This window comes from Oncorhynchus gorbuscha, linkage group LG11 (assembly GCF_021184085.1).
Source record: "Oncorhynchus gorbuscha isolate QuinsamMale2020 ecotype Even-year linkage group LG11, OgorEven_v1.0, whole genome shotgun sequence".
Lineage (NCBI taxonomy): Eukaryota > Metazoa > Chordata > Actinopteri > Salmoniformes > Salmonidae > Oncorhynchus > Oncorhynchus gorbuscha.
The window spans coordinates 22,335,963-22,360,409 of NC_060183.1; the positions used below are offsets into that span (position 1 = coordinate 22,335,963).

A 24,447-nucleotide genomic window follows, 5' to 3' on the forward strand; every position below is an offset into this window, starting at 1 on the left:
AGTGCCTGACCTCACTACTGCTCTTATGGCTGGATTTCAAGCAAGTCCCTGCAGCAATGTTCCACCATCTAGTGGAAAGGCTTCACAGAAGAGTGGAGGCTGTTATAGCAGCAAAGGGGGTACCAACTCCATATTAATGCCCATGACTTTGGAATGAAATGTTTGACGAGCAGGTGTCCACATACTTTATGTCATTTTGTGGATATTGGCCATATACCACAAACCCCTGAGGTGTCTTATTGCTAGAAACTTGTTACAAATGTAATTAGAACAGTAAACATACATTTTTTGTCATACCCATGGTATACGGTCTGATATACCACAGCTTTCAGCCAATCAGCACTCAGGGTTCGAACCACACAGTTTATAAAGAGAGGGATTTGACCCTGGGGCAGGCAATTAGTCTTCATATCACATTGACTCTAAACACACAGATAGTAATACTGCATATAGCTACAGTAAGAAAGATTAAAACATGTAGAAGATCTTAAAGAGTTGTCTTACTAGGCCACTGCATACATCGGTCTTAAACACAGGAAGTGGGAATTTCCAACGTAACTTGATTTAGCATCATTTCACATACTATAGTTCTGGATGGCTTGATAGAACTTCATGTATTTGAGGAACATACATTTTTTTCTGGTGCTATCATCCATCCCCATAGCCAGCAGTCCTTGAGGTGAGACAGGTTGACTTGTCCTGTCCTTGTCATCCAGACAGATGTCTTCCTCCATCTTCAAAGACCCCATCACCACAGACGCTTAAACCAACGCTTATGGAACCCCTACTGTGCCCTGTGGACCACAAAGGGGGACGGTCACATTACCAGTAGCTAGCTAGGTAACCTCAGAAGGATAATCCCGTGGACCTGGTAAACCGGTCTTAACAGAGCCTACTGTCTTTACCTGGCAACCTCAAGCCGCGCGGTATTGTCTGTTGATTGGGTCTGCACGTGTTCCCTCAGTCCAAGTCCCCTGGGCCATTCATCGTTCTCCAGCTGGAGTGTGTTCATCTCCGTCTGTTGTCTCAACTGCTCTGTAACGAGGATACAAACAAGGGAGAATGAAAAATGGGGAAAGTTATGAAATACTGTGTGTTTTAGTGTACAGTATGCTCTGCTTGTGCTACCTAATACCAGTAGCTAAATACTGATATACTGATATAAACCGCTATAATGATATATAATGATTAGTTAAAAACGGTCTGTTGTCCTCTTTGTTTGCCTTCTCATTGTCCTGGAGGACTGGGATTCTTCACATGTATCTTGTAGGCTGCGTAGATGCCTCCTCGATGTCTATAAACAAACAGTTAACAGACATGCCACCCTTCCTGCTGGCGTGACCTCAGCTGAACCACTTTGCAACCTCAGAGTCACAGAGCCTGGATTGATTCTCAGTTTCTCAGACAGACACCCCACTGATCCAAGCCAGACACCCAGGCCACTACCTCTCCTCCTTATATTAAAACATACCAGCCGCCACTGGCACGGGGCTGGATTTAAGATTTACAGTGGAAAAAGTGTTGAGCTGGTGTGTCTGGAATGTGTGTTGGATCTGGAGTTTTGCGAGGAGTGTGAGAAAACAACAGAGTGTTGTAAATACTGAGGGTAGTCCCAGCCCCAGATGTGATGCAGGCATGGAGAGAGATGGCTGCTGCAACCCAACCCAGTGCTAATGGTATCCCAATGGCAGTCCATCACCCGCTCTCTCTCGCTTTCCAGCTCTTCCTCCTCTCTGTTTGGATTTACCGAGACAGACTTCTGACGCTCTGATTTATTAGTTCTGATTCATCATTTGTCTTGATTTCACCTTTCGTTTGTATTTGTGGGGTTTATAAAGGCCCTATGATAACATGAAACGAATGACGTATTCGGAAAAATTCCAATTAATTTGCAATTCTCTGTAGCCTTATTTTACATCATTTAGGGTATTGTCCTTCTGTAGCTCAGTTGGTAGAGCATGGCGCTTGTAACGCCAGGGTAGTGGGTTCGATCCCCGGGACCACCCATACGTAGAATGTATGCACACATGACTGTAAGTCGCTTTGGATAAAAGCGTCTGCTAAATGGCATATTTTTTTATTTTATTTTTATCTCCCGGAAACAGGATTATCTATAGTGTGGCTATTCTATAATGCAATTAGTTATTTCATTATGGCTATTCAGTAGATTATAGATTTATTAGATTATGTGCATGCGTTTGTATATGCGCTTGTGTATTGTAGATGTTTGGCCTCTGCATGCCATTGTGCCTAACAGAATCCAGAAGGATATTCGGGTAGGCTATAAGCTGCGGGCCTTTACGCAGCCAATCAATTACAAATGTAAGTCCGTCAGTGGGGAGGTGCGTTGCTTAAGCGCTCTCCTCCCTCTGTTTTCTGGCAACAATTACTCCAATGATGAATTCAAAGGTTTGGCCAAAAACCAGACGCGCATGTTTTTTTCCCAGTCACGTAGAGCGGTATTCAGCCACTCGTCAGTCAGTTAGGTTTGTAGGCTAATTATAGGTCTATTTCCCCCTCTTTCTCTCGATGCAGGTGCTTGGTCGGGGTCCTGCTGTTGGTAGCGAGCTCCGAACCGAATCCGTCATGTTGCTGTGCGTATAATTATGCCATGTTAGGTCTATTTGGTCCAGGCCGCATGAGTTAGTCGTTCATGAACAATGGAAGGTTGATTTATTCGACTTCAACAGGTTACATTATTCCTTTTGGTCATAAATCTCAATAATGTCAAGTTTGAATCATTGAATTAATTAATCCTAATATTCATTAATGTATTTTATTAATAATAGCTGGGTACGACTCCCTGATAAAATAAGGCTAAATCTTTTATATATATATATATATATATATATATATATATATATATATATATATATATATATATATATATATATATATATATATATATATATATATATATATATATATATATATATATATATATATATATATATATATATATATACAAATAATCAATTTAATATAGCATATTTCTGAAAGCTAAAATTAGCCTTTGCGTGTTCTGTGTATTTGTTTCTGTCTGGTTATGACTTTGTTTCTTTTTGAGATTATTTTCTGCATTTATTATTTTATCTAATGTTTCGTGTTGTATAAATGTAGATTTGTATATTATGCCTACAAAATAATAACGCTGTATCAAATTAAAGGGCAATAATTGCACTACTGGAACTACAATAAATCCTGAAATTATGTTTACATGTCTTTTCATTTGAACACACATTTTACCTTAGTTTTGAGTGCACAAAAACTATGTGAATATGTGCTTGCGTTCATAATACACAAGTTCTACTGGTTATTACACAAGTTATAGGCTACTATCCCACTGGGCACAGAAGTCAATTCAAAGTCTATTCCACGTTGGTTCAACATTTAATTGAAATTCCGTGGAAACAACGTTGATTCAACCAGTGTGTACCCAGTGGGATGTATACTTTATAGGAATACTTTTTATTAGTTGATCAAACCATATATTTTCTAAAATAAATAAAAAGATTGTTTCCCATCAGCTTGGGCCACTTTTTCTTATTAGCCAAATAATAGTCCTTTCAATTGATGTGTCCAATGAGTCATACTGTAGGTTGTAGTAACATGATATGAGTATGTTAAGTGTTACTTATAAATGGCTTAGGACTTTGAATGGCTCTGTAAGAGAGAAAGAACAATGCACACCAGAGAGATTCATTGTTCACAGCCCTCAAACAGCCTCAGAGGAAGGACCTTAGAGATAGATAGAGGATTCTAAGTCCCAAAATCCAGTATTTGCATGGGCAGCGCCATTGGAGACTTTCACCATTTTGAAGTAGTTAACTTGGTGTGACTTCCTATGGGTTAAGGAAGGATGACATAATATATATTTTTTTAATGTATTTTCACACACACTGGAAAGGCGTAGTGAAATGTGTTGTTTTTGTGCCTTGCTCAAGGACACATCAACACATTTTTCACCATGTCGGCTCACGTATTCAAACCAGCGACATTTCGCTTACTGGCCCAATGCTCTAAATGCTAGGCTACCTGCCAACCAACCAGGTAATCAGGAGTGATCAGCCAATGAAAACATTCCACAACTGCAGGTGGCAGTAAATCGCCAACCTTGGCTTTATAACTGTTCAGACAACACACTATGGGTAGCAGTATGCACCCTTTCAGTTTGTTTATTAACTCATTGAAGTAGTAGAAGAAGAAAATGGACTACTTAAAAAATGGAGATGGTCTTAATGGCGCTGCCCTTGCTCTCAGAGACACCATAATGGGACATATACATACGAATGTCTATGGGAAGGACCCATCAGAAACAACATGGCTGCACTGCTGGAATGACAGTGATGGGCTAAGCACACAGACATTAGTGTTGTTCTCAGTCAAGTGGTGCCAGAAGGAGAGATTATGGCATTCATCCTCTGTGGCATTAACTCTTCTTCTGTTTTGTTTTCTTTCGTTGGGCGAGAAAATGAAAGGAAAATAGCAAATCCACCTGTCTACAGTGGTATGTGCACTGTAACATGTACTGTACAGTATGTCAAATAGTCCAGTTCTGTGATAGACGTTCCGATATCCCTGCCTCAAGTATAACTACAAAAACACAATATTACCTGTTCAAATTAAATCAAATATTTTACATAGATTTTCTATAATTGCAAATGTATTTTGGTTGCCATTCAACCATATGAGAATATACAAAAACTCAAAAGCTTTTATTTTCCACAATAATTAGCATTATAACATCATGTGGAAAGCGGATACAGGTGACGCGGATCATCTCCATTTTCTTTGTTGCTCTGATTGGATCCCATGCGTCCATGATGTTCTGTCAGGGGCAGTGGAGTGTCAGTCACTCTAACACCAACTAGGCCTCAGTCCTCTAACAGAGCCCTGCTTGTAAAACATGACGTGCCCACGGGGGAGATCAGAGCATTGCATGAGAACGCGCACTTGATTTTGTAAATGGGTACTGCTGTCACTATGTATCAGTGCAGCGTGATGGACGAAACGGACTGACACACACACCCATGCCCGTGCGCACCATGTGGGCTAGGAAGACGCCAGTGAGTCTGGGCCTTGCTCAGGAGTATTGTTATTAAAATGTTCCATTGCGTGTATTAAGACAGCCACAGCGAGGACACGTTCCAGTGCTATGACTGCAGGGCTCGCCTTTGTTCTTCTCCCCTAATGCAGACATAATTACAAGCCTTAAAGAGCGTCTACCTTTCCTTTTCTCTCTCTCACACGTCCGCCCCACACCCTGGCCCTCACCCTGCCAGATTACGACAGACATTCAGATCAGGGTTTAGCCATTGATTGAGCAACTACGTGCCTTATAATCAGCGAGGTACATGTCCATAGGCCTTTATTTTCTGTTTCTGTTCATTGGGCCTATTGATTCATTCATGTGTCAAGCTGTCAGTTTCATGTGCAGGAGTACCATATTGGTTGTTCTCCTGTTTAGAGAATCCAGAGTCTAGGAGTAACACATAGTCTAGGAGTAACACATAGTCTAGGAGTAGCACATGCTCATCTACCTAATGTGTACTGATCCCACAGTCTATCATTGTCTTAGCTATTGTTTTAGTCGCAGGAAAACTCTTGCACTATTTTAATTAACAGACTGAACAGATACTGTAGATAATTTGCCATGTTATTGCTCCATTTTAGTGATGCCACAGGTCATTCTCAGGTCAATTCACCAAGGTTTCCTATTCGGAGGCCTTGTGTGGAGCTATAGCAGTGCTCGGTAACAAAGCCCCATGAATTTCAGCTTTGCTGTAATTTTTCTGACTTTAATTTTTCTATGATTTAATTTGTGACTTTGTTCAGGCTGTTTGGCTGAAGGCTGTGTCAGAAGGAAAGGAGGAGACAAAGTCATTCCAGACCTACCCCAGTGGTGGTGTACTCTACTCCAAGTAGGCCTAGGGAGGGATAGCACTGGGTAAGACATGGCCTAAATGAATGGGTCGTACACCAGCTTCACACTATATTTTACCAACACCCTTTGTTAAAATTTTCACTATAATTAAGTTCAGGTACAGGCCAAATGTAAACTTTTAGTTTTGCTGTAATGAAAAAATATATACACCTCTCATCAACAGGGATTTAAAAAAAAACATTGATGAAGCATGTGTTGAAATTTTAACATTGTAAATCTCTCTCGGACAAGGTGACTTTTGTCAATATATTCGCCTGTATTTACCCCCCCAAAAAGTATATGCTAATTAGCCACTAATGTGGCCATCATACAGAACTACAGTACACACATCTGTCGCAAACTTCACGTCAATCACCAGGGCCATGATGATCTGGACGAAACTACAGAATAGAGGCAAAGGTAATGATCTCAGGATTAACCTTCTAATGTTAGCTACATTTGTTCATGAATAAATGGGCTAATTTTGTTTAATTTGACAATTCTGTGAACTGTCTTGGGCAAGTTTAGAAATGTACACAATACCTGTGTACAGTCGTTCCCAAACTGTGGTGCGAGGGGTCGGCAGGGGGGCCTTGGGGAACTCAGTCCGGCTTTAAACTCGCTCTTGAAAGTTGTAATAGTAGAATGCACAAGGTGCAATTTCGAAAATGGGTAGTGCATCGTCAGTTCATTGCATACCTTAAAGAGCTATTTATAACTTATCAGAAATGTCTCGATCAACTAGCCAATGTCAGCTAACGTTTTTTATTTTTATTTTTGCCCATAGATATTGTTGTCATTTTTTAGTCACTCAAATATCACATGAATACACATTAGACATGGCAATATGTATAGAATGGCAAGAAAATGTACTTTAAAACTGCAACATTTCCTTTGTACTCGATGACAAAATGTGTTGAACTGCAAGATATAAGCTTTAAACCTGAAAGAAAAACTGAACAATTTGTGTCATGAACAGTGCTTGACCCCCTAGAATTAGGGGTTAAATGAATTGGTATTCACACATTTGTTTTTGAGGTAGAATTGCTGTCATGTTATTGATTCCACATTACAAACCTTATTTGCTCCTTCTCTCTTCCAGTGTGCCGAGTCTTATCACCTCTCAACTAGGTAAGCTGTTTCAACCTGGAACACTATTCTCCTGCTTTGGTCTGTTTCAGTCAATTCAAAAAGTCCTGAAGATCATAAGTGTGTGAAGGGTTTTGTCCCAGTCCAGCTCTAACACATGACTTAAATAATCAACTTAATGAATCACAATGATAGGCTATGATTTGTTATCAGGTATGAGATGAGCTGGAACAAAAGCTTAAACACACTCCTGACATTCAGATCTGGATTTAGGGGAGTATTAGATTGTATTGACATACAATGCATGCTCCACTCTCAAGTTGAAATTGAACTTGTTCAAGGTGGCGGCTGCTAAGAAGAAGGGAGCAACAGGCCAGAAGACTGCAGCCAAGGCAGCACTGGTCCACACCTTCCCTGTCTGTCGGGTCAGTGAGTAGTATTGATTGGCACTGTATGTGCCTTTAGACTATTGTACTGGCCTGTGTGGTACAGTATTTCATATGTGTAGTAGTTTGTCACATTGTATTGCTTAACGTATTAATTGTGTCAACTTTAAATGTAATCTAAGCCACAGGTTGATCATGTCCTCCATTGACCTTTATAGATGCAGACCCCAAAGATATTCAAGCAGCATTTTGAGAGCAAGCATCCCAAGTCTCCAATGGTCGTTTTACTGGTTGATGTGCAGACCTACAGCTGCGGTAAGACTCATTCGCACACAGTATAGTGTAAACCACAATGCTGTCAGCAAAATGCTGTCCTCACTGTTTAAATTGTATTGTGTATGTCTCAATGCTCTGATCACTCATCGTCTTTGATGTTGTGATTCACAGACACACGATGACCACGATTTGAATGCTGCAACTGAGACGGAATGACGTCGAGGGACACACGCTGAGACCCTGAGTATGACTGGACATGGGAGGGCCAGATATTTGTGACAACGATCTAAAATGGGTGCAGAAGCACACCATAACCCTATTTTATGTTTTGTTATGGCCAACCACCCCTTTAGCTACCCCTTATTCCACACCAGGGGCGCAACTTTCACTGGAGACGGGGGGGCTGGGAGGACATCCCCCCCCCCCCTCTACACACACACAATTCTGAAATTGCACCCCCCCCAGTTTTATAATTGGGATGGGATACAAAATGTATGTGCTACACATCTTATCTCTATAAAGCCACCCTACCCTCATCCATTTTCCATATGCTATGTTTCCTTCAGTTGTTCTTCTCCTGATTTGATAACATCTAGACTCAGTTACACTCTTCTAAGTGTTGTGGTGTGCTGTTTTTGCTACCTTTTTTTTCCACCTGTGTAGTGCTTATTCTGGGGTTCAGACTGTATGCAGCGGTAAATGTGCTGCTTATAATTGTGGCAACATGGACCTAAATTGACAAGATGGGTGTTGATATAGCTGCATATAGGCATGGCATCCTTGTTTAAAATCTGCTAAGTGTGCATTTCTGTTTCCAATTCTTCTGGAGTTGACCCAGTATTTTGTATTAAACCTACCTTAACACATCCAGTTGATTGTCCACTTGTAACTCACACAACAAAAATCAAGATATGCTGTTTTACATGTGTTATTTGTGCTGGTCTAATTAATGTCATGGAAAAGCAGAAGAATCTGTGCTCTCTTAGATAGTCGGCCAATAATAGTTAATATGACGCTCTTCGATGTCCCAGGTTTGTGGCATTGACGAAGAAATTGTTTCATCTTTACTTCACGTCAGATGTTTACACTTTAATGTATATTAGATTTGAAAATAAAAGAGAGCCGCACACTCTAGGAGCTCAGATGCAAAAATGTAATTACCAATGTTTCGACAGCCAAGCTGTCTTCATCAGGGTATATCATCTTCATCGGGGTATTAGATTTAAAATATTTATTTAAAACAATGCAATTGTTGGAGTTCATTGTGTTTGATGTGATTGATGGATGACAAGGTTCATTCTTGTCAAATAAATATTCTTATTAATTTATGAATAAGGAGACATTCTTCAATGAGTTCATCTCTGGCTTTGAATCTGCAGCAGAACAAGTTGCTGATTAAATTGGTTTAATACAGCAATGCATCCTGACACCATGAATTGAAATAGATTTCACCTCTTTCCTATAGTTGGCAGAAATGGTATCGGATTAAATATTAGACCTCCACAAGCTGAAGGAGAAGAGAATCTAATAAAATAAGGGCATGTTGCTAATATCATCTATGTAGGTAGCTAGTTAGCTAGCTAGCTTCTTTGCAGAAAACTAGACTATTCATTGTAAATATCTGACTTATACAGGTATTCTGTACAAGACATAAAACCAAATAGATAAATAAGCCAACAAATACGAGTTAAATTAAATTAAATATGGAACAGTACATTAAAATGTTTAAAATATATTTCGTTTTGGATCAAGGCAACTAGTAGCTAGCTAGCTGACAGCAAATGTGTCATGTGGGAGCTTGCAAGGATTTGTAGTCTCCCATGATGTCTACTTTGATGCTAATTAGCATTTTCGAGGTTGAGAGCAAATAGAGCTGACTATATTGATAAAGTTCACCTTACCCGGGAAAGCCTACACAAAACACAGACCTTGTTTGAAGTGGTTCTAAAATTACCTATAGGAAAAATGAATGGTGACAAAACGATTGGAACCATCTCCATGTTTGACTGCTAGATTGTATGAGTATGACAACAACACTGTGGTACTCTATTAGTCTATGTCCTGTTTGGTAATATGTTAGATATGTTGTGTATGTTTGTTATAGTAATGTTGATATCACACAAAAATGTTTACAGACAGACATCATCATTTTATTCCTTAATATAGTATTGGGGCCAAGCAAAGAAAAAATACAACAAATCATGTATGTCTACTTAGATCATTATTTTATTTTTGAATTGCGTGACAATAGACTACTTAAAGAATCTGGAACTGTTGACAATAAAGTAGAAAAGTTATATAGAGAAAGTCAGAATTTCCCAAATAAAGTCAAAATTGTGAGAATAAAGTCGGTTATATTTCAAGATTCCAGTAGGAAATGTTGGTTAATTGCTTGCATCCCTGGCTGCATTATATGACCTGGCTCTAGTAAGAAGGAAATCGTTGCTCTTTTAACACAAAATAACCATATTATTATAGTATTAGGATGAAGATGTTATGCTGCAGATTGGGTCTTTTCAGGAGGGGCCACACAGACTTGGATGACGTTTTTGGCGTTTGTGCAAAGTGAAATCAACACTAAAGTACGAAATACATATTAGGAACTTAATCATTCCTACTCTTCAGACCTCACCCCTCCCCTAGTCAAGTATTAGACCTGCGCTGGTCAAGTATCACTACTCCTTTTCAACCATCACCCCTCCCTTAGTCAAGTACAACATTGTAATGGGTTTAGCCCAGATCCAGGAAGTGAAGTGGTTGTGTTTACATGTGGCGAGTTGAGTGCCAATGACATCCGTATTAACTAACAACAGTGTCATTGAAATGAATGTAATCATAGCTAATTATGACGATGACCATTCATAATTGCCAGCTACATTTTCCCAGTCTTGTACCTCCACGTGTTGTTGTCGGCTCTTATGTTGTTATTGTTGTTGTCGATTCTTAGCATGCATTTCGGCCAATGGAGAAGCTCATTATTGTAAATAAATTAGTTCAAAGGTGGGCGGTGAGGAGGATAACTGACGCTTGATGAGAGCAGGCATGATAACTGACCAATGCAGAAGTGAGGAGGTTTGAAGAGGAGTGGTGACGCTTGACTAGTGCAGGATAATGCTTGACTAAGTGAGGGGGTGAGGTCTGAAGGGAAGGAACGACCGAATCCTATCGCATGGCATTATGGATGAGAAAAATATCCTGCTGTACGCTACTAAAAATCTAAAAAGTTTTTGACTTTATTCTCGAAATATTATTTCTACTTCATTCTCGGAATTGAATTTCGATTTTATTCTGGAAATATTGCGACTTTCTACTGGAAATGTAGTAACTTTCGAAATGTAATTTTGACTTTATTTTCAGAAATGAATAAAGGAGACACCCTTTATTTTGGAAGTATTTTGAGTTTTTGAAATACTACAGTGCAAAACCCCTCAAAAAAGTCGAAGTACCACACAGCACGTTTTTTTCCCTTCTCTTCACCTGGCACTTAAAGGCTACTCTTCCATACCAATAACTTATGAAAGTAATTCCATAATAATGTCAACATTATACAAAATAACCTATAAGCTTATTTCCAATGGATTTCAGTGTTGGCTCAGTAAAGGGTAGGATAATCTTGGCACTTGATAAAAGGGTGCAAAACGTATCCTTAATGACACGCGTTGCCTCTCATTAACAGCGTTAACAACGGTTAACAGTGGTTAGCAGCGAGTGGGCCTTTACCTTGTAGGCAACATAGGCCTACAGAGCCAAACGGTTTTTATGATGGTTAATATCTAGGCCTAATGATGAAATTTGTGCATGCATCACGGTGCTGTCAAGTTGCGAGCTTTGCTGTGAGAGATGACAGAGGGACGTTCTGGGATATTTTATTCTTCCGCCACCATGATGCTATCATGCTGACAACATTATTAATAGGAGGACAAAACATAGCCTATAGGTAAATCTAGCCTATGGATAGTAGGTAACTAGGCGATTTTCAATGTCACCTTGATGTGCATGAAAGGCTTTGCTAATACATAAGTTGGTTTTCAAACTTTACCTGGCGCCACGGTGAGAATTCCAGCGGACTGACATATTCAAAGAGCTGTCAAACTGCTGAGATGGGATTAAGAAGATGGTTTGCCTAGGGGGCAGGTAAATTCACCAGGATCAGATATTTATATCGTTCATTCGATTGAGTTTGAATTGGTCGTTCTTATTGGAATTATATCCTTTAAAAAAACAGGTATTGGCCTCTTAGGATAACATTTCCATGACTGAATATATTATAGTTATAACGTTTATTATTAGGGGTTATTTATAGCCAACTGTTGGTTATAATTTCGTAAAATACAGGATAACGAACCATACTCTGAAATATGGTTGATAACGCATGTGCCATTTTATATGATTAAGATCAACAATGCACCTGCCATGTTTTCATTAACATGTTATAACTGTCTATACTTTTTTTTAAATAGCCCATGGTTTAGGTTTATAATTTGACTGCCAGAAAGTTTTTTACATTTAATAGCCTACATGGAAAATGCCAAATCCCATTGCAGGCCTGTAATGTCAAAATAAAAATAAACAAATAACCTATATCTGCATCTACTCGAATGAGAGTAAAATATAAATATCCCTAGGCCTATACTACTCGTTGTTTTTGGTGTTTTTGGTGATGCAGTTTGCGGGCTTTACGCCTATTGGCAACAAGTGACCCCTCAAACCCAAAATCCCTGCTTGTCTCAGGGCCTGCATGCACCAACTTCATTAGGTGTCCATTTTCCATTATACTTCTAAAACGTTGTGCTGTTTATGCATTGGACAGTTTTGGAAGCCTAATCTAAACCAATCGTATACCAAAGAATGGCTAATTACACATCATTTTACATAGGAGGTCACCTAATTGATTTGCAAAACATATATTATTGCAAACCATTTTTCATTAAAACTATGCGATTAATGAATAGCATTTCCACTTTGAGTTTACATGGAACGGACCTTTTACGGTAAAAATGGTTCTAAATGCCAATTAGGCTATATTTAAATTATTCATTAAATATAATTCTGAACTTTCTGTTTAAAATAAGTTGTTTATTATGTTATGTAAATCAAGCCACGCACAGTGCATAAAATATTGTTTATCAAATCGTTTAGTGACATTACATCCGTAGCTGAAGGAGTGCATTCAAAAACATATGTTAATGACCTTAATGAGTTTTTCCCGCATGCTCGAGTGACATCGTAGGTGCTCCAGACCAATCAGAGCGCGCGCTGATGGAAGGTAGTGGGTTTGAGGCACACCGGGTCTACATGCAGGAGGTGTCTGGAGAATATTGTGAGGTGTAACCTACAAATGATGTGAAGAAGGATTGCCTTTTATTTCGTTTTTATTTCGTTTCATAGAGCCCTGGATAAACATTTTCTTCGTTTGGAATACATTTTTAATACAGTCAATGTTATTGACTTGATGTTGGATCCAGTTAAACTTTTCTTCGCTATCCGACATTGCTCAATGCATTCCTCTTTAGACCGACGGTTTTATGGACTTCTGTATTAGCTAATGATGTCTATGGGTTTCATGCCTGATCGTTTGAATGCTTCAGACCCCCTCCAAATCCGCATTTTTAGAGTTTGGGTACGAGCACCCTGCGCACCAGCAGCATTCCCAAGGAATCTCTCACATCTACCCCGTTAATGGCTTACATTCTGCCGGACATTCTCAACACGGTAGTCCCTTCTCTCCCAGCGCGTCCTCTTATGGCCGCTCCCTGGGCTACGCCTACCCCAGCGCGGTGAACACTCATCCCCCAAGTGCCTACATGTCCTACCAGCACAACAATCACAGTTTGGCGCACTCCAGATTAGAGGAGACAGGTACGTGTAACATCAATATCTGCTTGTTCGTCATAGGCCTATAACATGTTGTGTCTACAACGCCAGTGTGCAAATGCTGCGCGTGCAATTTTTCGGTTAACGGTAAAAGGAGTATGGAACTGTTCTTTAAAATGTATTGAAATTGTAGGCTGCATATTTTCAGACAATTCTTTGTAGGCTACGGTAGGCCTATAGCCTACCCAGATGTAGATCCTACGTACATTATAAAGCTGTGAGTCTGTACATATTTGAAGTTGACAAAAATGTCAGACTGTCCTAATCAAAGTTGGGTTAAAAGGCAATACATTTAAAAAGCTATTTACAGTCAGTGTTACGGTAATCAAAATGTTTTCTAAATTTAAATGCATTTTTCAGGCATTTGGGGTTGTCTTTAGGCCTATTACTAATGTTCCATAATGAACACAGATGGTGTCATTAATTTTATTGACCATAATTTTCTGCGGGTTAGCCCGATTATGGATGAGTAGCCTAGCTCAGAAACAGACGTTCGTTTTTACTTACATTATTAGTCCAGATTAACAAAACAATTCCCGAAAAAAAAACCTTTCATCTATGCCCAGCACTATGGGGTTGGTCTTTATTTAACACTTAAAAACCATGTATTCTATGTCAGTGGCCTTTGTAGTTTATATTTGTATTGCCTGTATATTGTTAAACGCTGGCGTTTTCATTAAATAGCCTATCTGACATTTGGGCATGCAGCCAGAATTCCAGGCCTGAATTTCTGTGTTGATAGAAATTGTGTACAGCGAATAGGCTTAGAACAAAATATAACAATATATTACATTCAATCTATTCTGAAACCACATAGGTTTCCTGATGTGCAGGTGGGCCTTTATATCTTACCCAGAGATAGGCCTTATCATGAAGTTGTTTGTAAGGCTATAGGCAATGGGTTTGGCTAGGCCTACATTTGAAATTGACCATTTCAGACTAGACTAGCCTATATAAACAAACATCTGAGTCCCTGTGATATAAATATGTCTTCCTCATTATATGTTTGAAATATAGCCTATATCTAATTTTATGATTATACGAGTTGGCTTTCTGTCGCAGTCGAAAGGAAGTTCAAGCGTGCGATAACAACTCTCCTGTAAATCGTTTCTTCTGCGCTGATGTAAAGTGGAAAGTTGTAAATCAAAGTGAGTAGGCTACGACAGACTAGGTCATACTAGGCTACTCTTCAGTGCAGCTAGACTGAAATTTTCTTTTCTATCCACAGACCATGAGAAGTCTACAGTGATTGAGAATGGGGAAATTCGCCTGAATGGTAAAGGAAAGAAAATACGCAAACCTCGGACCATCTACTCCAGTCTGCAGCTACAGGCGCTCCACCAGAGGTTTCAGCAGACACAATACTTGGCCTTACCCGAGCGCGCGGATTTGGCGGCAAAATTAGGGCTGACCCAAACACAGGTGGGCTAAATTAAACGCCGTAGTCAACATCAAGAGTAGGACATTTGCTTTCAAAACGGTATCTTATTTCAGTAGGCTAATTACCAAATTAGAATACATTTGTTTTGCAGTGTTCTATTTCCAGGCCATCCTTACCTTCAGGCCTTGTGCTTTTATTTATTTTTTATTTAACCTTTATTTAATATGGAAAGTCAGTTAAAGAACAAATTCTTATTTACAATAACAGCCTGCCAAAAGGCAAAAGACCTCCTGCGGGGACAGGGGCTGGGATAAAAAAAACAAAGGAAAAAAACATAAATATAGGACAAAACATACATCACGACAAGAGAGACAACACACTACTACATAAAGATGGTTGCATGGTTGCAACACAACATGGTAGCAGCACAAAACATGGTACAAACATTATTGGGCACAGACAACAGCACAATGGGTAAGAAGGTAGAGACAACAATACATCACGCAAAGCAGCCACAACTGTCGCTAGCTGCAGCGAACTGAAAAGAGGAGCGACCCAGGGATATGTGTACTTTGGGGACCTTTAACAGAATGTGACTGGCAGAACGGGTGTTGTGGGGGGAGTGAGGCCTAAGAGGGTTTTATAAATAAGCATAAACCAGTGAGTCTTGCGACGGGTATACAGAGATGACAAGTTTACAGAGGAGTATAGAGTGCAGTGATGTGTCCTATAAGGAGCATTGGTGACAAATCTGATGGCCGAATGGCAAAGAACATCTAGCCCCTCGAGAGCACCCTTACCTGCTGATCTATAAAGTATGGCTTCAGCCTAATCTACATTTTATTAAGTAGGCCTAACAAACCAAATTGTTTTTAACGATTAAAGTGCAGTGCCGACAAGCTATAGGTACCAAACAGCTTATAAATAGTTTTTAAATAAAACATGTATTTGTTTAACTTTTTCCTTATTAATTTCAATCTTGGAATATCCATTGTTCAAATTTGCTTCAAATAAAATCAAAGATCTAAAAACCCTCACATACTTTAACTATGCTGCGAGGCTAGACTATGCGTACATTTGTGCACATATTCAATTAATATCCTTGTTGACAGAAGTGACAGAGAATGAAATATTATGCAAAGCTGTCTAAAATCCTTATGACAAAATGTTTCAGAAATGTTGACATTAAACCTTACAGACAGGTTAACTTTTGAAAATGTAACACTAATACTTCCACAAGTTCATGTTTGTGGTTGATTGAAGAAAAACACAAAAACAACCTTTCCCCTTGGTTGAATGGGGATGGGGGTTAAGATGGATCACGGATCCGTGGGTATTATTGCGGCTTTCTCCACTGCAAGACCAAATTAAACGGCTAATTGGAGAGCTTTGCTGCGTCAATCTCTTAATGCAGCTTTATTCTCTACACATATTCCTAGTCTTATATTACCATTGTGGCTAAAACCTTCCATGAGAGCTGTCTGTGGCTTTTAGCAAATATAACTCAAATTGCAATATTGCGTCTACAAATTGGTCTCATAGAGTGTCAGCACGACATAAATACATTTTGCCACTCTAAAGTATAGGCTTGTGTGTTGCCTTTCTAAACAACAGTGTCTCGCAATGTTTTTCTACAATTCCCACCAATATTTTCGTTAAACTAATGTTAAAACACACTTACATACATTTCCGCAGAAATGCATATACAGTAGTACAATGAGGGCAGTGGCCACATACACACACGGACATTTGTTGTCATTATTCATTTATGTCAGGTGAAATTATGACATCTAAGGAGGAAGTCATGGCAACCATTTCCCTTGGATCGGTAAACATAATGGAAGGCACATAAAACAGGTGGTGAGCATAATGTTTTCCGTCCAACATCTCACCATGCACATCTGTCTCTTATGGAATCAATCTTCAAGCCTTAAAACATTGTTTTGCTCAATATATTTTATAGGCCAATCTTCTCTTCCAGATCTAAATCAATAGCGTTTATATGTAAAAAAAAAAAAAAAGATAGGCAATCCCAGGTTGGCTGAATTAAGCTGTCATTCAAAATCTCTGAAACACACCATCCTATCTGGGTCTGATTTGGATTTGTGTCCTGGTGCCATGTTTGCGAATGGTTTGACCACCTCGGGCTCTGTGGCTTTTATTAATATTTTATACAGTCGTAAAATCGATCAAAATTGCATGTTGTTCTGACTCAGCACAATAAATAGAAATGCAACTGACGTCCCTCCTTTTTACAGCGCTGTATTAAAGCTCTTCAGTGGCTTTTTTAAATTTACTATATTTTTAGCATGGGATTGTTGTTGTCAGACTCATCCATCATTGGCCTCATAAAATGTTGAACAATGGGGGTGCTAGCATTTAATGAACTAGTGAAGTGTCGCTCATCCATTTAGCTGAATTGCAAAATGTGTTCAAATTATAAGACGTTTCAAGAACGAACGCCATCTTGAAACAGGGCCATTTTCCTTTCAAGTAATTATGGACCAAATGTCAATGTAATTTCGAAGTGATAAAATGTGAATATAAATATAACAAGTGCCCTTCAAATAAAAATACTTTCTATTGTGAAGAGAATTGTTTAATGATTGCGTTGGTGGTGGCAGTGGAGTGTGATAGCGTAGGCTGTAAAGTGCGGCTTCCCCCTTCATATTTTATTTTTTCTCATTTTAGGTGAAAATATGGTTTCAAAACAAGCGCTCGAAATATAAGAAAATAATGAAGCACGGCAGCGGACCGGAGGGTGAACATCTCCACAGTACGTCATCTATCTCTCCCTGTTCACCCGGCATGCCCCAACTTTGGGAGGTGTCAATGGCAAACAAAGGGACCCCTATGCACCCCAACAATTACATGAACAATTTTGGTCACTGGTACCCAAACCATCACCAGGATCCTATGTGCAGACCTCAAATGTTATGAGCGAACCATCATAACACATTGCGCGGTGCTGTAAAACACCACACACACAGCCATTTAGAACATTTTAAAGGCCTAAAGGCCTATAGGCTGCCTATACCCAAACGCAAACGTGTTTCGTCTATCAAGTTTGAATTGTGTGTATACGTGTGTTAAATGGAAATTGTATTTTTTTTCTTTTATTGCAGTGTATGTTTTTGGATGAAGATTTGTTATGTAGGCCTATGGTTATTTCGTATGTGTCCACTTTACGCACTGTTCTTTAGATTGGAACGGCTTTCGTGAGAATTGTGCTGGCAGGTGGAAACATGCGTATGATATGATTCCAGCAGGGTACATGCACCTGAATATGTGTGTCGACTGGTTATGACCGTTTTATTGATGTGATTAACAGGAGTGCCCCAGTCCACGTTTGGATCGCTAGTCTCAGCAATTATGAACTCATTATGCATAATAAATGTCAGATTTGTTTGATAAAAACTGTATTGATTCACCGCGTCAATTTTTCTGAAGGTGTCAATAGTTTTTGATCATTTTAAAGTGCTTTGTGTGACATATATAGCCTGTTTGCAATACACCTCAAATTAAATGATGTATGGTGAAAATCTTATAATGCAAACCTATGAAAATATGTAATTTAATAAAATGCACGAGTATAATCACTACGATATTACAGTTATTATAAAACCGCAGGCCAAAGAGAAGTAATAGCATACTGTACTAAATAGTTTACTTCTGCTGTGACATTGTCTTGGCAACGCCGTGACCAGGAGTTGAACTGAGGTTGCTGTGGTCACAAAGTACTAACCACTATACGATCACCGCGAGCTACCAAGGCTGGTACGTCTGCAGGAGATAGTGGGATTTTAACTCCAGCCTGCAGTGACATGGACAAACATGTAAAATAACGGCAGCTGTTCGAGTCAAGTTGGAATGATTCTGTCTTGATATTCTATCGAAAATCTACTCTTTGCATAGTAGCATATATTTCTTAACACTATAGAACCCAAAATGTCTTCATTTGGTAGAGTATTCGAAATACATTATGATTACACTCGTGGTTAGGCCCATAGGCCTACCCGTCAACAACGATATAAGGGCTAGACTTCTTTTAGATTAGTTACGCCTACAATATTGGAAGCCATATTCAATATTGGAAGCCAAGTTCAGTATAATGTATTATGTTCGATTTTTATTTGATTGACATTATGAATATGACAAGAGCCGTGGCATTGGGCTTTAATCTGAATTGCACATTGACTATCAACAATTCGAATATCAAATATTCGTTTTTAAACGTCATAAATTCATAATTGTGTTTCTTATTAATGTAGATTATGCTTGTTTTGCTTGCACGGAATTTCAAAATGCGAGCCCCTCTCCGTACAATTAAGGAGGTCAAAGCTTTACTGTCAGAACATCTGGATGAGTGTGAAATCGTCAGTGCTTCGTTGAATGGACACACCTATTAAGGTCATTTCGACAGTGCTTGTTGAAGAAAGCTTTCATTCGTGCGGGATAATTACCAGCTATTCAAAGTCTACAAAATAGCTCTCTTCATAAGTGGAAGAAAGGACGAAAGTCCACGACGAGAAATAGCCCTTGTCCTAGAGTGGGGACATGGAACATTTACCACCATTGGTACGAGACAGGTGTTCGGCTATACCAGCAGGACCGTGCTAACATGTCACATTAGATGTTTTCTTAATTGATTATGAATAGTAATTAGCCGACATAGTCATGACACCAGTAAATACAACTTTTCCAATAAGGTGAGGACATTTTCACGCAGCCTACGAGAAAATAGACAATTGAAGCATGTTCATTCAATTACAATGGAGAGGGAATATTTTTCTGCATATTTTTGTTTACACCGTGAAATTATAAGAGAACCCTTCCCGTTTTGCAAGGGACGTACAAGGATATGAGGTTTTCCTCACTTTTTCCCCCTCACTTTTTGCCCTGTTTGCCTTTTTGTATAACAAAACAAGATGTATTGAGTAAACGGGAGCAGGCATTGCCACATTTCTAACGGAAGTTTCCCCCTCTGCCTCTCTCTGGTTAAATCCAGGAAGAAAACTGTCTTTGTCATAATAAAATGATAAAATAGGGCATCATTCTATCACGAAGCAGTGGCTGATTAATAGTACTTTGTACTGATTTGTACATTCTGGCGTTTAAACTGTTTAAACATCGGGAACAAGCTATTTATATTGATTCAAACAGTATCCACTGGAGCGAACTGATGTTAATTCAGTATGGTGCAGATTGCGTCGTGGTGAGCTTGATTAATGATATCGAATGCTTACGTTTTGGAAGCAAATAAGTATTTTCTTATTTTTCACTCACCACCTCTTGTTTTCAGGGTCTTGTCAAAAATAACGTCAGTTATGTAAAATCCATCATGAACATTTTAATTTAATTGTAGCGTAAAAATGTAAGATTACTTGAATTAATAATGGCATTCAGGGTTGTTTTTATTCTAACAATATCATATGGTGGTTGTTTTTCAGCGTTTTTTTGTTGTTGATAGGTTTAAGATAAAATAGCTTGTCGAGTCTCTTTGAATGTGATGTCATTTTGGGGCCAAGGCAACGATGACCTTCTGTGACCTTGTTCAGTTCACAGAACACGGCATACTTGAATCATCCTTTAAAGGTTATATGTAAATTAACAATATTGCTCAATTATTAATACAACATTTGATTAAATACAACACGATTTGTTTGCAGAGAATTTTATGAATACCTTTTGAATAACTTTTGTTTTTAGTCTTAAACTTCATTTTCTAATTTTAGCACTATTGGAATCCAATGCTTGATTATAGTTCGTTTTGAACAAACAATATGGAAATATAGAAATATAATAACACAGGATGAAACACTGACTTACTGTTAATTTCCTCAAACTCATACCACCACTGCCTCAGCGATTATTATAGACATAGACTTACCTTTCACAGGAGTCTCCCGATGCCATACAGTAGAAAAAGGGGAAAAAACAAATAGCCTTATGTACCCCCTCCTGCAACAAGAGGAAGAGAACTATTGTGTTTCATTTAAATTTCCTCGCCCTGCATTCTTTCTTTATATACACCCCACTTTCCCTTTATCCGTGTGCCCTGGGTAGAAGAAGAGGAGGCAAGTGTTGCTGAATGAAGTGACGGGGCACCAGACAAAATTATAGGCAATTTCACATCTCAAGATTAGAATAATGGGTGCTCAAATTGGACAGACAGAGTAGGGCCTTTCAAACAGGGCAATTATCAGGCAGATTCAAGGGAGACTCAAAAGACTGTTCATGCGAATGACATTGTAGGTTACAGAAGGGGAAGGGAGAGTGGGAGATGGGTAATGATATGGATAAAATAAGTTATAATGGATCAAAGGCCTGGCTGGCTTATCAGGATCGGAGGTTGCACTGTAAACGCCAATGTGATGTCATTACTAAAACAATTATGATACCCCTTGCACTTATATCTGAGTACAGTTACATAAACTTTTTTAAAACTCAAACCATAGTCACTGTGACCCTGTAGGAGGTCCAGATTCGACTTGTATCAGCTTGAACATGTTAAGTAACGCCCCCCACCAAGCCACGCCCCCAATATAATTTCCCAGTGTGCCTTGCATTTTTGAGTGAATTGTGAAGTTATCAGCCATGACTGCTTGTGTTAGTGACAGAGACATGCAGTACATGGTTGTTTAATTCATTAACTTTCAGTCCTGTGGCCTTCATCAAGTGAGTTCCTAAGCAAATCTTATCATTATAATTATACTCTGTATGACAATACATATCTTTTAAGGCCTTATTTTGAGGCCTAGCAAATTTCTGGTAACTTTCCCCAAATTCCTAGATTTTAAAAAACATTCTGGTTGAAAGATTTCCAGGAATCTTCCAACCAGGATTTCTGGAAAACCTGGAAAATATACACAAATTCTGTAACCAGAACTGCAAGTCACATTCTGCTGGTTTGCAAAGTTATGTGTAATTCCTTTTAGAATCCAGCCAGTTAGGATATCCAACATTTGGAATTTCTATTCACCTGCAACCTGCATTCATAATGGTTGCCAGGATTAGGAACAGTGTGAAGAAACGACCTAAACCATTTAAACTGGAAAAAACATTTCAGTAACGGATACAAAACATCAAAGTAAATTATTGTGTTGGTGTTGTTATTTATCTTTCAGTAGCATAAGATTAATCAATCAATCACTCAATGTACATGAAAAACCAAGATATTAAAAACAAGATATTAAAAACAAATCTACCTGCAGTAGAGCAAGCTGGAAAAAAAGTGAATTTGTTGTCATTAATAAAAAAAAATAGAGTTGATGTGACTTCTCATTGAGTTTTGAGTCCTTACCACCATTTGTTTTGAAGTAACAATGACATTTCATTGACTTTGAGTTCAACTTACTACAAGTATTTGAGTTAAAAATGCCTTGGGGTTTACAGTGTGTCTGGTGGATTTTAATTGCAGGATAGCAATGAGAAGGAAAATGGGGATGTTATTACAGTCAATCCCAGTTGCTTCGGCGGCAGCTGAATAGCAAAGCTGCTTTATGGTGATTATTGTTATTAACTTGAGTGATCTGACATCTAGTGTAATTGTGTGCAGCTTCCAGTTTGGAGAGAATGACCAGGTTTGGTTTCATTTGAGGGAATGGTTGACTCCTGGGCACAATGCTACACTTTGGAGGGATTAGATTTATGACACACACGCGCGCGACACACACATCCATCCCATTGGTCACAAACTGGTTGAATCAAAATAATTTCACACACACACACACACACACACACACACACACACACACACACACACACACACACACACACACACACACACACACACACACACACACACACACACACACACACACACACACACACACACACACACACACACACACACACACACACACACAGAGAGAGAGAGAGAGTGACAAACATCAACCTTTGCACATAACAAAAAGTAAATAAATATGATGAAACTCCCATCAATGTCTGTGCTGGCAGCCTCCCAAATAAATACCACAATCACGGTTTATCAAATCCACCAATAATCACGATCTAACTGGCTTTGGTATCACCACCTTCCATAGCCCTGAGGTCAACTGGGGTTCAGGAGTCCGCAGCTGTCAAGAATGGCTTTCTCATTTAATTTACATTTTCAGCAAAATTGTGCTGGTGAGTGATTCCAATGCAAGGGGGAGATATCAGGATTTGAATACGTGTGGGCAGCTGCAAACAGTCTTTCCATGGCTACATTTGCCATCCTGACTACATGTCAACCCCTAGTTCAACCCATTCCCTGGAACCCCAGAGACCTCTGTGACACTGTGCTGTTGACTGTTACTGTGCTAGGGGAGGAGAAGAGCTCAGGATCCTTGGCACAATTCCTAATGATGGCTGTTCTGATGTGTTGCCATGCGGTGTCACATTCAAGTTCAACAGTTCACGAGCAGCCAGGGCACTTATACTTGCTCAAGTTTTGAAATGATATGGACACCTTTGTCAAAGCTTCGGCCCACACACACCAGCCCAGAGCCAGAAGCCACCCGGTGCATTTGTCTTCAGCAGAAATAGATCCCCTCCCTGATGACATATAAGCAAATAGTGTGTCCATGGGCCACACATGGTGAGGGAGGCACAGAGGGAAGGTCATGTGTGTATATCTGAGATGTCAAAGATAGCAGATACACATGATACACACACACACTATATATAGTGTGTATCATGTCAGCCATTTTGGATCATGAGACTTACAGTAATAACCTAAAGTAAATTAATGTTGCTGTAATTACAAGCAAATATAGTCAGTGATCCTATATGGCTTGACATTGGATGGTAATGACTAAAGTGCTATATGTGGCACTGATTTCAAACTGATTTTGAAAGTGAATAGTTTGTCAAGTGTGTTATGTTGCATAGTGAAATCAATTGAATTTCTGTATTTAAATTATGGCATTTATTCTTATTACAAATTTCAAACAATTGTATTGTGTAAACAACTGTATCGGGGACCCAACATGCAACAGTTAAATAAATATATTTGATTTATTCTAAGCTTACAGAATTATCAAATCTCTCCCAAGTTAAATTCCTTTTGTCTGAACATTCAATATCACATACAAATTCAGTAGGTTCCTTTACAATGAACATAAAATTGTTATACATCTCAAAACGACATAAGGTTGGGGTTAAGCGCAAGGAAAGTATCACTCAAGCCGATTACTGTAGCCTATCCATGCGAATGGAGAAACGGAGCTTCACAATGGAGAAAAAACATCGGTCCTTATGTGAGCAAAGCATAGCATGGCAGATAGGTAAAAACACTGTACTTTGTAAAGCAATTGTCTTCTGAATCTGATTGAAGAAAGCAACGTTCAAAAACCTGTTAATAATCGCTCTATTTTGAATACAGTTCAAGCAAGCCTTGACATATGCAATATGCTGCCATTGGCAACACTTCCTGCTGAAATTATTGCGCTGGCTTAGATTTAGGTTACATAAAATACATCATTAATTTAAATTTACCATAATATCCAAATAGTCAACATATTATGTCCTTCAGA

The 24,447-nt window shown here is 39.0% G+C and overlaps 1 protein-coding gene and 1 long non-coding RNA gene across 2 annotated transcripts; one reads left to right on the forward strand and one right to left on the reverse strand.

The window, feature by feature from the left end:
- Positions 1–278: 278 nt before the first annotated feature.
- LOC124047589 lies at positions 279–20,984 on the reverse strand. The gene is made up of 3 exons (XR_006841113.1): positions 20,820–20,984; positions 906–1,035; positions 279–794 (listed from the first exon to the last, which is right to left on the reverse strand). It is a non-coding gene; the product is annotated as an uncharacterized LOC124047589 (long non-coding RNA).
- On the forward strand, positions 12,976–18,349 carry LOC124047587 (homeobox protein Dlx4b-like). The gene is given in 4 exon segments (XM_046367904.1): positions 12,976–13,258; positions 13,260–13,533; positions 14,777–14,970; positions 17,621–18,349. Coding segments are annotated over 4 exon segments (756 nt in total). The 5' UTR covers positions 12,976–13,219; the 3' UTR covers positions 17,870–18,349.
- Positions 20,985–24,447: the final 3,463 nt, after the last annotated feature.